Source organism: Acartia tonsa, chromosome 12 (assembly GCF_053477335.1).
Source record: "Acartia tonsa isolate MP-2025a chromosome 12, ASM5347733v1, whole genome shotgun sequence".
NCBI classification, from domain to species: Eukaryota; Metazoa; Arthropoda; class Copepoda; order Calanoida; family Acartiidae; genus Acartia; species Acartia tonsa.
The window spans coordinates 40,077,365-40,093,685 of record NC_137271.1 but is presented as its reverse complement, the minus strand read 5'-3'; the positions used below and the strand labels follow the sequence as shown (position 1 = coordinate 40,093,685).

Below are 16,321 nucleotides of genomic sequence, written 5' to 3'. Positions count from 1 at the left end.
AAATCTTGATCTTAGCTAAATTAACAAAAACAAAAAATATTGTTGCATATTCTGTGTTCTTTAGTTTTTTTTTCTGATATATTATTATTATTTAGTTTAATGTATAATTTGTATAATTGAATGTTGAAATCAAATATTCATAGATATCTAATTAATAGTATTAAATTTTTCCTTATTTTTTGCATCAAAGGGGTAGTTGCAAGAATTGCATTTAAACTTGAATTTAGTGAACTGCATATTTTTTTATGTTCAATAGTTTATCTAGAGGACATACATTTGTAATAATTTCAATTTTCTACCAGGTAGTTTTAAAAATATCAAGACTTGAAAATTATATATGTTAGATGGTATTTTTGTAACTTATGTTTGCCATCAAACTTTTTTTAATGCACTTTATGCAACTATCCCTTTAGATATTATATGTTGATTTGTAATCATTTCTAATTAGTATACCTATTGTCAAAAATTAATTTAACACAAAATTTTAGAATCACTTCAATGTCAGGTTGTTATTTTTTTTAGTCTGGTGTTGAGGTGGTTTTGAAAATCTTAAAACTACATCATAACTTATTTTTAAATTGTTGATGAACAGTTTTTGATGCAGTTACCACACAAACAAAGAAGTGAGAAACCAAGAAAGAGAAAATTTTCAATAGAATAACTTAATTAAAAGATTGTTACATAAGTACAAAATCGTTTATGATAGTTACTTCTGTTGACCCATTTGCACAACTAGAACAACCAGAATCTTTTGAAGAGTACCATCATTTAATTTTATAGTTTTATATTTTTTAATTAAATATTTTTTAATTTTGTAAAATTTATTGCTATTAAAATCAAAATATCAGAATTATTATTTGTTTAAAAAAAGAGTATGACTATTTGTCATTAAGAGTCAGATTAGAGTATGACTATTTTTCACTTGAATTCAGATTAGAGTATGACTGTTTGTCACTAAAAGACAGTTTAGAGTATGACTGTTTGTCACTAAAAGTCAGTATGGAGTATGACTGTTTGTCACTAAAAGTCAGTTTAGAGTATGACTATTTGTCATCAAATATCAGATTAGAGTATGACTGTTTGTCATCAAAAGTCAGGTTAGAGTATGACTGTTTGTCATCAAATGTCAGATTAGAGTATGACTGTTTGTCATCAAATGTCAGATTAGAGTATGACTGTTTGTCATCAATTGTCAGATTAGAGTATGACTGTTTGTCTTCAAATGTCAGATTAGAGTATGACTGTTTGTCATCCATTGTCAGATTAGAGTATGACTGTTTGTCATCATATGTCAGATTAGAGTATGACTAATTGTCTTCAAATGTCATATTAGAGTATGACTGTTTGTCATCAATTGTCAGATTAGAGTATGACTGTTTGTCATCAAATGTCAGATTAGAGTATGACTGTTTGTCATCAATTGTCAGATTAGAGTATGACTGTTTGTCATCAAATGTCAGATTAGAGTATGACTGTTTGTAATCAAATGTCAGATTAGAGTATGACTGTTTGTCATCGAATGTCAGATTAAAGTATGACTGTTTGTCTTCAAATGTCAGATTATAGTATGACTGTTTGTCATCAATTGTCAGATAAGAGTATGACTGTTTGTCATCAAATGTCAGATTAGAGTATGACTGTTTGTCATCAAATGTCAGATTAAAGTATGACTGTTTGTCACTAAAAGTCAGTTAGGAGTATGACCATTTGTTATCAAATGTCAGATTAGAGTATGACTGTTTGTCATCAAATGTCAGATTAGAGTATGACTGTTTGTCACTAAAAGTCAGTTAGGAGTATGACCATTTGTTATCAAATGTCAGATTAGAGTATGACTGTTTGTCATCAAATGTCAGATTAGAGTATGACTGTTTGTCATCAAATGTCAGATTAAAGTATGACTGTTTGTCATCAAATGTCAGATTAGAGTATGACTGTTTGTCATCAATTGTCAGATTAGAGTATGACTGTTTGTCATCAAATGTCAGATTAGAGTATGACTGTTTGTCATCAAATGTCAGATTAGAGTATGACTGTTTGTCACTAAAAGTCAGTTAGGAGTATGACCATTTGTTATCAAATGTCAGATTAGAGTATGACTGTTTGTCATCAAATGTCAGATTAGAGTATGACTGTTTGTCATCAAATGTCAGATTAAAGTATGACTGTTTGCCATCAAATGTCAGATTAGAGTATGACTGTTTGTAATCAATTGTCAGATTAGAGTAGGACTGTTTGTTATCAAATGTCAGATTACAGTATGACTGTTTGTCATCAAATGTCAGATTAGAGTATGACTGTTTGTCATCAAATGTCAGATTACAGTATGACTGTTTGTCATCAAATGGCAGATTAGAGTATGACTGTTTGTCATCAATTGTCAGATTAGAGTATGACTGTTTGTCATCAAATGTCAGGTTAGAGTATGACTGTTTGTCATCAAATGTCAGATAAGGGATTAACTGGGCAAATTTTGAGGGTCAATTTAATCACAGATTACGATCTTAATCACCTGAACTTTGCTCACATTGAGTCAGATTCGTCAGATTATAATCTGAAATCCCCCCTGACAGATTAAAAATTTGGCGGCAAATCCTGAGTAATCTGAGTTTTAGTACCTTTTTGCGCAAAAACACAGGTTTTGTCAGATTACAATCTGACGAAATGTAATCAAATGTCAGAGTTGATTGATGAGGGGCGGGCAGATTAAAACCTGAGGAAAACCTGTCAAAACTCAGATTAGACAAGGTTTTGTCACTACTTGTCAGATTTAAAAACTACTAGGGACGTATATACACATAAATTATTTCAAAATTTTAGAATAAGCATATCTTGACAAGTAAAGCAGAGTATGCCAATATGACGCCAAGTAAAGCAGAGTGTGCCAATATTCCCCCTAGTCAAGTAGAGTATGCCAATATTCCCCCAAGTCAAGTAGTGTGTGCCAAAACAGGCTATTGGCATACTCAGCTTGACTTGATCCAAACTTTCGAGTATGCCTCGCGCTCAACTCTTACAAAACCTGAGCACGCCACTGGTTAAGAACACTAAAATATACATACATTATAAAACAATTTTATCATAAAAAGTTTAGCAAAAACAAAACAATTTGTAAAAAGTAATAGCTGTTGATTTTGGTATTTTAAAATCTTGTGACATGTGATTTGATTTTTATACCTATTTTACCCATATGCAACATATTCATTTGGAGTTGCTAATCTTTGGTTTTACCTTTTGTTCATTCAGGTTCTATCAAGCCATAGATCAGGGAAAAAAGTGGATGGGAGATTATTTATTTTTGGACAAGAGAGAAAATACATTGGAATGACAACTATTCAGGTATATCTATCTATCCGTTTATTTATGTATTCATCTATCTATCTATCTATTGTATATATATCTGTCTATTTATTTTTTGTATCTAGATATCTATCCATCTATAATTTAATAACTATTAATCTATCTGTCCATCTATCTATCTACTTATTAATCTTACTATTTTTCTATCTGTTTGTATACTAAATATTTATTTATTTATCTCTCTATTTTCTCTCTATCTATCTGTTTATCTTAGAATGGGCAGAGTACCTGGATAGGAAACCTGGATCCTGGAACTTATTTTCTCATCCCACATTCTGCTGGATCTAAATTGAGGTAAATAACAACAAAATTTAATGGTAAAATAGTTGTTTATCGTATTGTTTTATAGACAGTTTTAAGCAGCATTAAAATAAAAAATGAAAAGATTAAAAACCAGACTTATTGTAATTTTTTAATATTCGCGGAAAAATGTATAAAATATGATTGGCTGGAAACCGTTTCTAATCCAGCGGATATCAATCCGCTTCGAAGCCATACTGGAAAAAGTATTTTTTGTTAGAAAGGTTCGAATTCAAAACTAAATTTTTTGTATAATTTTGGTAATTTTTGTGCCATGCTTTGCAAATATAGGTTCGAAGAGATGCTTCGAAATTACATTAAATAACAATTTAATTTAATATATACCTAATTTGTTTTTAAAATAAAACTATGATGATTTAAACATTTAATAGAATTTAGGTAATTGTATTTCTCTTTAAGAGGATTTAAAATAATTTGTTTTGGAATTCCAATGAACTGCTTTAACTATAAATGGATGAAGTATTCATCATTCAAAACAAATCATAATTGACATCCCCATCGCATCAACCTTGTGCAACCTTTATATTGGGTCATTGAAAATCAACCAATGGTGTCGCTTATATTAACACATCCAAGTAGCAGAAAATAATTTAGAAGCAGTCGAAAAGGGTCGTTGAAATAGGAAGGGAGGTAATTGTCTGTATATACGTCTATACTATAGATCTGTTATTTTAACAATCAATTCTACGAAAAATCACAAACCTTGTGGTGTAAGGTTGTAGTATATCTTGTTTTTTTTTACATAACTGAAGAGGGGTGGGTAAATAGGGTAGAAAAAGGGGAATGGGGTTGTGTGGAAATTTTCCTTTAGAATTGTTTGTCAGAATCACATTCCCTTTTCCCTGCGGTTACCCAGTTCTAGAAAACATTCAAGTAACCCTCCTATTACATAAGGTAGTAAGTGTTTTTGTTTGTCGCTAAGATCTCGCTAACCACTGAACCAATTTGGTTCTCCATTTTAGAGAAGCAGCACATACGTTCCTCGGGTGGTTTAAAGCTATTTTATGTTTGCATTCAAGTCTTCAAGGGATGGTTTTAGGCTATTGTATTGGCCTCTCTAACCTAGATGCTAGTGACACAGTAGCTAGTTATACTATACAGTGCAAAATTATTTTTTTTTATTGCATCGTATTATAGAAAGCATTCTGTGGATATTAAAATGAATAATTTTAATATTAAAACCAGTTTTGTTAGACCCGAGGGACAATGATCCGGACTTACAAAACTAGCTTTGATTTTATAATTTTTATTTTTATATTCGTGGAAATGTGTCTGTAATACGATGTTAAACTTGTTTTTTTTGTATGGAAAAGAATCGGTTCTAATCCAGAAGATATTAATCGGTTTCGAAGCCCTACTGGTAATGTTATTATATCCACTATTAAAACATTTATTTAATTTTCAGACAGAGCTTAGCCGAAGAAAACGATAAGGAGATCAAAATTGTTGAGAAGTATTAGAATTATTTTTAGTAGCGAGCTACTCTATAATTAAAACATGTATGTCAGTCTGTTTTTGAATCTTTCTTTTCACTTAATATCTGTTAATCCCTATTTTCAGTGACTTAGAGGGCATTGAACTTTAGATTATACTGGTGCCCAAAGTTTTATATTGTCTCATTTATTTGCTGAAAATCTTGGCAAAACTAGCAATATCCAAATTTTTAAATTATTAATTCTAAACTACAAAAGGGGCTTTTTGTTTATCATCATTGATTGTGTACAAAGTATAATAAATTATCATAGCTTGATGTATTTGGATGTAAAAAACCTTGTTAATCCTTTCAATTTAGAATTAAATTTATGATTTCGAATAAAATTGTAAAATCATAAGTTCTCGCAAATTTTATAATTTGAATATTTAAGCGCAATTCATATTTATTAATTTAGTTTTAAAAAAGGATTAGAATTAAAATATTAAATTTTCCAAACACGCGTATTTAGAAAAAGTAATAAAAATATAAAAATGAAAACAAAATAAAAAAATGCATGGTTGAAAGCAAGTATTTAATCCTTAACCCTTGGGGTTTGAATCCAGGGGGGTTATCATTTTTATTATCTTAGCTTCTAGTAAAGCTAGAGCACAAACTAATTTTCTTAATTAAATTTTTGTTCTTTATAAAATTACTAGCGGCTTCGCCCCTAGCCTCTAGTGGCTTTGCCCCAAGAGGTTTGATCAACCTAATTTTTCGTATTTTAGATTTTAAAAGAAAAAGTAAAAAAATTTTTTTTTTTTTTTTGGGGGGGGGTATTTTTCATTTTTTTGGGGGGTTGGGGGTGTCCCACCCCCCAAGAAAATAGCTTAAAACCATCACAGGACCAGTAGGTATATTGCCTGAAGAGTAGAGCCCAATCGGTTCAGTGGTTACTGAGATCTTAAGCTTCAGACGGACAGACAGACGGACAGACAGACGGACAGACAGACGGACAGACAGACATCGTTCTACTTTGTATTATAGATGGCCTTACACTGAGATTAGGGCTAGTGAAAGTTTTCAGAACAAATTGACTTTTTCAAAATAATTCTATCTATAATACAAAGTAGCTTGATGTCTGTCCGTCCGTCCGTTTGTCCGTCCGACCGTCCGTCCGTCCGTCTGAAGCTTAAGATCTCAGTAATCACTGAATCGATCGGATTCTACTCTTCAGGGAATATACCTACTGGTCTTGTGGTGGTTTTAGGCTATTTTCTTGGGGGATGGAACACCCCCAACCCCCCAAAAAACAAAACTTTTTTTTATCATCTCTTGGGGCAAAGCCCCTAGAGGCTAGGGGCCAAGCCGCTAATTAATGTTATATACTATTAATCATTTTATATCTAAATTTAGCATTTAAATTACAATTTCAGCATTTTGATTTGTTTGTGAAATAGAAAATAATCTATTTTTAGATCTCCAGAAATCAAGCTAACAGATGATTGTAAAGATGTTCTAAAATTAATTTTTGACATGGTAAGCTTGTTTTTACGGTGTTGGAATCGCCGTTTTTAAATCAAACTTCATATGGACGTTAACAAATCCAAAAAGGCAAAATCAAGCATACAATAGTTGCATTAAAAGCATTACAGACAACCAACCATTTAAATTGAAATAAATTTTGCTCATAGTCCAAGCTGAGCGATCCATATGAAGATTTTATTGTTAGTATGTCACTCATGATTGCAATTTTGCAAATCCATACTCGAATTCAGAATCTCTGATATGTTAACAAACAGAATTTGTTTTGACCTTTTATCTCAACTTTGATGTATAATGTAATTAACCAATAAATTATTATAATTAGTAAAGTCAATCATGTATTCAAAAGGATAAAAAAAATTAAAAATAAAATTTTATTCAAAAAGACCTTAAGATTTTGATTTGTAATTTAATTTAGATGGATTTGGATGAGAATGGTTCATTATCAAAAGAAGAGTTTAACTTGTTTAACTGGAGGACAAGCGGTGAACAGGTACCCGCCTCTTTTCAACCCCCCCCCCCCCCCCCCTAATGCTGGACTCCTTGAAACTCTAACCACATAATATGAATTTTGATAAAAAATTTATTATCAATCATTACGGAATCAAAAATAGATATACATATATGTATGTACATATATAGCATCAAAACATTTTTCTGTCTGAAACATAAGATCTCGGAAATTGCTGGTCTAAATTGTTTGTACTTTTTAATAATCTTTCCCACCATCCCCTAGAGGCTAGATTCGAAGCTATTAGTAAGACAATACAAAACATAAATTGGTAAGAAATAATTTAAATTACTTATATGTTTAGATATCCGATGAGGAATGGGAGGTTGTGCTGGAAAACTTTCCTCTAAAGGTAACGTAAAGACGGCTACATAGCTAGAAAATTGTAGGTTTGTTGAAAGAAAATAGTTTTTAGGGAAAGTATCAAAATTTAGCTTGCAGCAAGTTATTAACATCTGCTTTCTAAATGGATACAGTATACATAGATATTATAGTGTAGGGAAAAATTAGTTAGTCAGCTACAACTCTTTTAGAGTACATGGTAATCTAATGTAAGATCAAAGTAATAATAAATCCATTGCTTTCTAGGATGGTGAACTTACACTAGAGGGATTCCTAACCTTGCATGAAATGGAAGCAGAGGATAATGATGGTCAAGATTCTGAACTATGGCTCACTCTCCAGTCTGTAGGGTACATATTATTTTCCTAACTATGTAGTCTGTAGGATAATTATTATTTTCCTAACTCTACATGAAATGCAAGCAGAGGATAATGATGGTCAAGATTCTGAGCTATGGCTCACTCTCCAGTCTGTAGGGTACGTATTATTCTCAACTCTGTAGTCTGTAGGGTAACTGTTATTTTCCTAACTTTGTATGAAATGGAAGCAGGGGATAATGATGGTCAAGATTCGGAACTATGGCTTACTCTCCAGTCTGTAGGGTAAGTATTATTCTCAACTCTGTAGTCTGTAGAGTAGGGTGGGTCAATTTTGGACATTTTTTTCTGAGACCAAAGAGTGGATCTGCAAATGATTTGTATGAGTATAATACACCTTTGGATGATCAAAAATTTATCCTAAGTCTTAAAACCGCTGACGACCAGGCATTCAATTGTATAGCTATTTGTAAATGGGTGTCAAAAATTTATTGAATCAGAACTATGGCTTCATGGTGCTCCCAGGAAAGGCATTGAGGAGTAGAATCAGGAACTTTTGACCTTTTCAATAAATCTCGTTTCTAGTCTGAGAAAACCTCATAAAACCTCTTCAAATTTGACAATTCTCAATAAACCTTTAAAAATGGTGTTTTTTTTATTAATTTCTATGGCTAGGAACGAGATATTTTGAAACGGACAAAAGTTCCTGATTCTACTACTTAAGGCCTTTCTTGGGAGCACCATGAAGCCATAGTTCTGATTCAATAATTTTTTTACTCCCAGTTACAAATAGCTCTACAATTGTATTTCTGGTTGTTGGTAAAAGGTTGGTAAATAAAGGGTAAGGAATATGACTTTGACAGTCGGAAATTCATTATTAAACTGGGAAAATGCACAAAAATATTTAGCCCTCTAGCGCTAATAGCAACTGAGATAATAAGTGGAAAGGACTTGAATGTCGTCTTTGCATATTTTTTTATTAAGGAATAATTGTTAAATGGTTGCATTCTAAATATCAATTTTTTAAAATTCTTTTTCAGTCAGACATTTTATTTAAGTTAGTTTTATCTCTTGCACATCCCCTCTTTGTCTAATTCCGATATGAACCCGCCCTACTGTAGAGTAATTATTATTTTCCTAACTCTACATGAAATGGAAGCAGAGGGTAATGATGGTCAAGATTTTGAGCTATGGCTCACTCTCCAGTCTGTAGGGTACGTATTATTCTCAACTCTGTAGTCTGTAGGGTAACTATTATTTTCCTAACTCTGTATGAAATGGAAGCAGAGGATAATGATGGTCAAGATTCTGAACTATGGTTTACCCTCCAGTCTGTAGGGTACATATTATTCTCAACTCTGTAGTCTGTAGGGTAATTATTATTTTCCTAACTCTCTAGTCTGTAGGGTAAGTATTATTTCTAACTCTGTAGTATGTAGGGTAAGTATTATTCTTAACTCTGCAGTCTGTAGGGTAATTATTATTTTCATAACTCTGCATGAAATGGAAGCAGAGGATAATGATGGTCTAGATTCTGAACTATGGCTAACTCTGTGTTTTTCCTGTGTTGATTTTAAATTGTGAGATCATTAAAAAATCTGGATACAAAAGATTCAGTTCATAAAAATTTAAATAAAAAAAATCTCTTAAACTTAAATCAAACCCTTCTTTTGTGTACATAATAATAGCAATGTATATCCATAAATCCCCAACCCCCAAAAATGAAAATTCCCCCCCACCCAAAAAGAATTTTCTTTTTTTTCTAATTTTAATGTTTTTTTTATGTTTTTATATATTTTTAAAATTTTTATATTTTTTATACTTCTTTAAGTTTTTTATATTTTAAAATTTTTTTCTTCTTTTTGAATTTCTTTTCTTCTTTTGAACTTTGTATTATTAAATTAAAAAATATTGTGAAACCTTCCTTCTCCTGTAGGGGCAAAGCCCCAAAAAGGCTAATGGCAAAAAGATTTTTTGAAAACATTAAAAAAGAGAAAAAATTCTAAGGTTTTAAAAAATATAAATAAATATAAAAAGTTATATAATGAGTTATAGAGTTTTAAAAAGTTATAAAATTCAGAAAATATCTAAAAAAAAATGTAAACAAAGTTTCAAAATTCTCCCCTGAACCTTTTGGAAAAAAAGCCCCTAGAGGCTAGGGGTGAAGCCGCTAGTATAATATAAAGTAGTTAGGTTTTTTTGTCTGTAGCTTAAGATTTCTATAACTAATGAACTGATTGGGTTATTTATATTAGGAAAGCTGCACATAGGTCCTAGGATGGTTTTAGGCTAATTATCTACCCTTCCCTTCTAGATGCTAGTTGCGAAACCGCTAGTCTAATTTAAAAACAACATGTTTTAATGGACGTATGGACTTTCTAGTAATTATTATAGAGTTGCTACGTTTTCTAAATAGTTCCAAACTGTTATATGAATCATCATGCAAAGTTTGAAATCGGAAGGACAATTCTTACATCTCTAAATTAATGAAAAGACCTAACCGCTCTGGACTGACGGACCGTCCCCAATAAAAGAAAAGCTTCGCACTAAAAAGTTTTTAAATCCTTTGAATTTCTGCACATGTTACGTATTTGTAATATTAATATTATAGGAATCCAATATTTCTCATTTTTAGTAAAATATGAATTTTTATAATCTCCTTATAAAATTTTACTCAAAGAAAAAGTATATCATTGAATAAAATCCTTTTTTTTTACATATACAATATCAATGGTAATTTTTTTTGGTAATATTCACATTGACTTTAAAAAAAGCAAAAAGGGGTTATTAACTTATTAGCGATATCGACATACTTATGTATGCATTTTTTGGGTTCCAGGACAAACGCAGTAGTCCCAAACGTCGGAGTGGACAAACGCAGGATTGTTAAAATAATTTTATTAAGTATTTCTATACAGATTAGGTTGGGTTAAGATATGAATGAACAAATAAGCCCCCCACAGGGGTTAGGCATTTAAAAATCTATAAGATGGTCTGAATTGGTTAGGTTAGGTTAAGTGTCCACTCCGATGTTTGGGACTCCTGCGTTTGTCGTAGGACAATTTTTTGACGTGGCGTTTTTTTTAAGGTTTAACAAGAATCTGTCCCAAACAAGTTCTGCCAGTTTTAAGATCCATGTGTCATCTGATGACCAGCTAGACCAACCTTTGAAACTCAAGGTAATACACCAATTCTTTCGTTTTTGTTCCCTATCGATATGTCAGGGCTCGGCAGCCGCATGGCAGTAGCGACTGGGCTCCACATTTAAACCCGTTTGGATGCTTTGCAATTAAATTTAAAAAAAAAAGAGAGATTGCTATATCTTAATTAGGCTAAGACTCTTCTTATTAATTCGAGAATTGAATTTTCTCGTATTCATTCGAATCCGATGGATAGGAACCGGTTCTCATCCATACGAAAAAAACTATGTCTTGCATCGTATTAAAAACCGCTTTCTACGAATATAAAAGTGTACAATCATAAGATTAAAACCAGTTTTTTTAACCTGTGCCTTCGGCACCTCGGGGCTAAAAAACTGGTTTTAATCTTATAATTGTACATTTTATATCCGCGGAATGAGGTTTATAATACGATGAAAGAAATAACTATTCCATTACTGAAATAATTCATAACTGTTTTTAATAGTTATGTTATGAGCTAATTGCCGAGCCTTCACTAGCTCGGCTGATTCTGAGGGGGTGGTTGAATCTTTCTGCAATCCCACTAAGCTTTCTTGAATCCGCACCATAAGTTGCTGTAGCTAATTTAGTTTTATAAAAGCTGTTTTAATGGGTATTACTGAGGCTATAGCTTCTAACAAGCTGTTTGGTGGGGTTGACAGTAGCTGGTTTTGCCTATATCTGAATGAAGCTTAGGATAGATAAAAAAAAAATGCGATATTTAGTAATTCATTGACAAAACTACCTTTTTTATCTTTCAAAAGTTCCTTTTTTTAGTACATAAATTATTTCGTGAAAAAGGTTTTTAGCTGTTTGTGTTGCGCTATTCTTGAAGATAATTTTTAATTATTTATTTTAATTTTAGGTGTTTGGTCTAAAGTCAAGTGGAAACATTATTGAAGATGCTATTATCAGGTTACAACTGTAACAAGGATGACAACATCCATAAAAGCGAAGCTCTGAAACGATATGACAGACAAACATTAACTTTTGTTGAGTGTCAGAACTGAATATACAAAATATAAGGTTTGACAAAATTATACATAAATTTGTTGCAAAACATACTGACACTTTTAAGACTTGATTATAGAGATGCTTCGCTTAAAATATTGTACTTTATTGTAATAGGAATCAGTAATCCAAAAATCATATTAATCGGATGATTTTATCACATAAAAAGTTGTTATTAAAAAAGTAAAAAAATCAACATGTTTAAAATTGACATACGGACATTCTGGTATCGGTTATAGAGTTGCTACGCTTTCTAAATCGTACCTAAATACTACAGGAATCATCATGCACAGTTATAAATCGATAGGACAATTATAACATGCCTAAATTAACGAAAAAAGCTATCCGTTACGGACTGACGGACTGACCGACCCTAATTATGGAAAAACTTCGCTTTTACAAAAAGTATATAGTTACATAGTTATATAGATTAATGTATTGATAGATGATCATATAGATAGATAAATTTAATAGAATAACAACGTTAGGTAGTGGGAGAACTTTTTGGTGAGATTTTAAATGACCAATTCTCAGTCGGATTTAGCCTTTAAATAAATAACTAGAGACTACGTCACCCAGATGAATCTAGTGGGGGTAAGTGGTTAGTCAACCCTTGCCCATTTTCAATTTTAACTTTAAAAACAAATTTGAGAGAGTTGTGTAACCTCTCTCAAAATATACAGTGTGTTTTTTTTTATGAGAACTTTTTTGAAAGCAATTTTACCCCACTTATAGTTATCAGAATTTAATGAATAACGGCTTATTTTCTTCGTTTTTTATAACCATTTATAAATCATTAAAAAAATATTTCAGTTTTTATTAAAAAGTACAGTAAAATAAAAAATTCAAAACTTAGGTGTCAACATCTAAAAAAGGTTTTAGCGCATTTTTCTTAAGCTCAAATCTTCTACCCTTTGCAAGAAAAAAATTGGATTTTCAGTAGTCCACTTTGGGGGGCCATTACTCCCTCCCTGGTTGAGATATGGCCTTCAAACTTCAATATGTTATAGTACATGTCCCCAAAAGTATCTGTATCAATTTTTAACTCTGTATCTCAACTTTGAAGCGTTTTGCAGCCATTCTTGCAAAGGGTAGAAGATTTGATCATGAGAAAAATGCGCTAAAATCATTTTTTGATGTTGACACCCAGGTTTTGAATTTTTGATTTTACTGTACTTTTTTAATAAAAACTTAAATATTTTTTTGATGTTCTATAAATGGTTATAAAAAACGAAGAAAATAAGCCGTTTATTATTAAATTCTGATAACTACAAGTGGGGTAAAATTTCTTTCAAAAAAGTTCTCATAAAAAAAAACACACTGTAGTTATAATTCTTCTCTGGACCTAGGAGAAGCTACGTTGTAAAGGAGAACCTTATCGGTTCAGCAGTTAGCTAGATTCTTTAATTAAGACAAAAAGGCTATTAGAGTAGAACACTAGAGGGAGAAATGGTTAAATAACTGTATCTTCACATCGAAACTGCCTTGTGCAACCTTTCTATTGGGTCATGGAAAATCAACCAATGGTTTCGCTCATATTAACACAGCCAAGTAGCAGAAAACAATTTAGAAGCAGACAAAAGAGGTCTTTGAAAAAGGGAGATAGTTGTATGTATTATACATCTATGCTATTGATCTGTTATAAAGCTCCCCTAATGATATTTACTAATATTATCAGGTCAACCATGCAGCAGTGTAAGAATCCTATGAAGGTGGGGGGATCTTCTAAACTATTATTACATCATCAGGTAAGAATCCCATGAAGGTGGGGGGATCTTCTAAACTATTATTACATCATCAGGTAAGAATCCTATGAAGGTGGGGGGATCTTCTAAACTATTATTACATCATCAGGTAAGAACCCCATGAAGGTGGGGGGATCTTCTAAAATATTATTACATCATCAGGTAAGAATCCCATGAAGGTGATCTTCTAAACTATTATTACATCATCAGGTAAGAATCCCATAAAGGTGGGGGGATCTTCTAAACTATTATTACATCATCAGAGCTTGATCTTTAAATCACCACTAAAATGATTTAAAGATCAAGCTCTGGTAAGAATCCCATGAAGGTTGGGGGATCTTCTAAACTATTATTACATCATCAGGTCAAGGGGGCAGGGACGCTGTCCATCACACTCAAACTCCATGATCCAACAACCCAGTATAACCAAGGGGAGCCAAATGTCTCTCTTTTCTGTCCAAACACCCGGGGTATTAGGTTAAAGTAACACACATCAGACAACCAACTCTTTGACTGCACTACCTTTGTCTGAGAAGTCCTAACTGTGCAGTGCATGCTTGTGAGTTCAGCCTGTTCATGGGCCAAGGCATTCGCCCTACTCTAACTATTAAGGTCGTGAACTGACTCAGTAGCAGTAGAAACCATTTTTGACGTCTTTAGTTATGGCCCGGTGTTAAGCCGAGATTCGAACCTATCACCTCCCGACGACGAGCAGATGCGCTACGTGTTTAGCCACGGTCGCGGGTTGCGTAAACCAATATTGGAATTATATCAAGGATATTGTATCGTATGTTAACGATAAACTTGTTCGAACTATTTAAAATATATATACCTGATAAGGCCATCATATTGTTCTTAAACTTGACTCAAGGATGCATGAGACGATTAGGACCAAAATCAATGATAAACTGTTCGTATACCTCATTCATTAACTTATATTTCAAATGTTTGATTAGTTAAGCTTTTCTTGAATGGATGGAGTAATACTTGTTTGTTTTTTTGTAGAAAATGGAAGATTGTGCATTTCTGGTTGCACAAAACAAATCTGAAAAAGAACAGAGTCTGCAAATAGATCTCAGAAACAGTGAAAATATTTTGGCAACCAGGTACTAAGATAAAGTATCAGGATGTGTGTTTTGCATATGTGTATTGGGGAAAGATGGTTGAATGCCAGTCGTTCTGAACTATTCAAAAAGCATTTATTTTAATATTATATCTGGATAATTTCTGAAATCATGCAATTTTACTAACAGCCAGAATAACTTTTGGGTCTTGCAAATGTTTCAATTTAATTTCAGGCTAGGCAGGCAGAATCTTCTACCTGGATTTTTTTCTTCTTCTTTATCTTCTTTGTATGTATGAAATATGAAGAATAATATAATATGTAAAACGTTTAATCATAATTTAATTATATTCTTTTATGATTAAACGTTTTAGGCAAAAATTAAGGTAAATGTCAGATTTTTCTTAACATTCATTATCAACATATTTTATTTCTAGACCCGACCCTGTATTTTCTCTGAAGCTGGGTAAGAAATGCGCGACTATTGTGGATATTATTGTTCCAGTTGACTTGGAAAAACCCTGGAATATTCATTTGAAACCAACAATTCTGTCTTAAATATTCTATTCATTACTAGCGGATACGCCACTAGAGGCTTCAGGGAGCCCTTGAGGGGGTAGGGGAATAGTCCCCCCTACACTTACCATTGTAATTTTAAAAGAAAAGTAAAAAATAGTTATATTAACCTTCCCAGGACCTACCCTGTAAAGAAGAACCGAATCAGTTCAGTGGTTAGTGAGATCCTTCGGTACAAACACATATACAGACGCAGTAAACAAAAAATAAAACTTTCTTAATGGTTTTATCGCAGGCCCATCAAAACAGGCATTAAAGGGGTAAAGCGGTGATTTCCTTCCCCCCCCCGCCCCCCCCCAAAAAAAATTTAATTTTGAATTCCCTTCCCATTCCCCCCAAAAAATGAAAAAGCTTGGACGCCCTTGCTAACTATACAAGATTTTTCAGTATTGCTCTAATCAAGCAGTTATTAATGGTAAACTAATGATGCAATTTTTATAAAAAGTATTTTAATTTTTTAAGAATATGTATAATGTATATAACCCTGCAGATTTAAGGTTATTATCAATTTATTATTTTGAGCTATCAATGTTTACTTCCTTTATTTTAAAGGTATTTGGCTTGATTTGATATTTTTTGAATTTGTTTCGTTTTCATGTGTGCTCTTTCATAATCTTACTTATTTTTTCACTGTTTTGTATTTTTAATATTATTTATATTTTTTGTCTATTTACAAAATTTGTAACAAAAAATCTTATACTTGCAAATAAATTGTAACAATTATAATATTATTTTTCACCCGTAAATAATTGTTAGACGTCACAATAAAGGATTTAGGATATGTGTGGATATTATTACAAGGAAAAACAGGTTATCATTTTAGGTTGCTAACATGGACTTCATTTATTGGTCAGTTCGTTCATCCGGTAGAAGGGGGAGGAGGTTATTTTTATTTTAGCTTTCCAGGAGTATCACTATACTAAAATACATGAAAATCTTG

General features: G+C 32.1%; 1 protein-coding gene across 1 annotated transcript in view; it reads left to right on the top strand.

The window, feature by feature from the left end:
• The window catches only part of LOC145333343 (EF-hand calcium-binding domain-containing protein 7-like), a 42,855-nt gene extending 27,196 nt beyond the window's left edge, over window positions 1–15,659 (top strand). The window contains exons 11-23 of the mRNA XM_080178462.1: window positions 3,247–3,339; window positions 3,575–3,654; window positions 5,087–5,134; window positions 6,571–6,631; window positions 7,056–7,130; window positions 7,453–7,500; window positions 7,737–7,840; window positions 10,896–10,986; window positions 11,852–11,901; window positions 13,676–13,692; window positions 13,746–13,798; window positions 14,748–14,848; window positions 15,243–15,659. Coding sequence (XP_080034588.1) covers window positions 3,247–3,339; window positions 3,575–3,654; window positions 5,087–5,134; window positions 6,571–6,631; window positions 7,056–7,130; window positions 7,453–7,500; window positions 7,737–7,840; window positions 10,896–10,986; window positions 11,852–11,901; window positions 13,676–13,692; window positions 13,746–13,798; window positions 14,748–14,848; window positions 15,243–15,363 — 942 coding nt within the window. The 3' untranslated portion in view covers window positions 15,364–15,659. The remainder of the gene's footprint in view (window positions 1–3,246; window positions 3,340–3,574; window positions 3,655–5,086; window positions 5,135–6,570; window positions 6,632–7,055; window positions 7,131–7,452; window positions 7,501–7,736; window positions 7,841–10,895; window positions 10,987–11,851; window positions 11,902–13,675; window positions 13,693–13,745; window positions 13,799–14,747; window positions 14,849–15,242) is intronic.
• The last annotated feature ends 662 nt before the right edge of the window (window positions 15,660–16,321 follow it).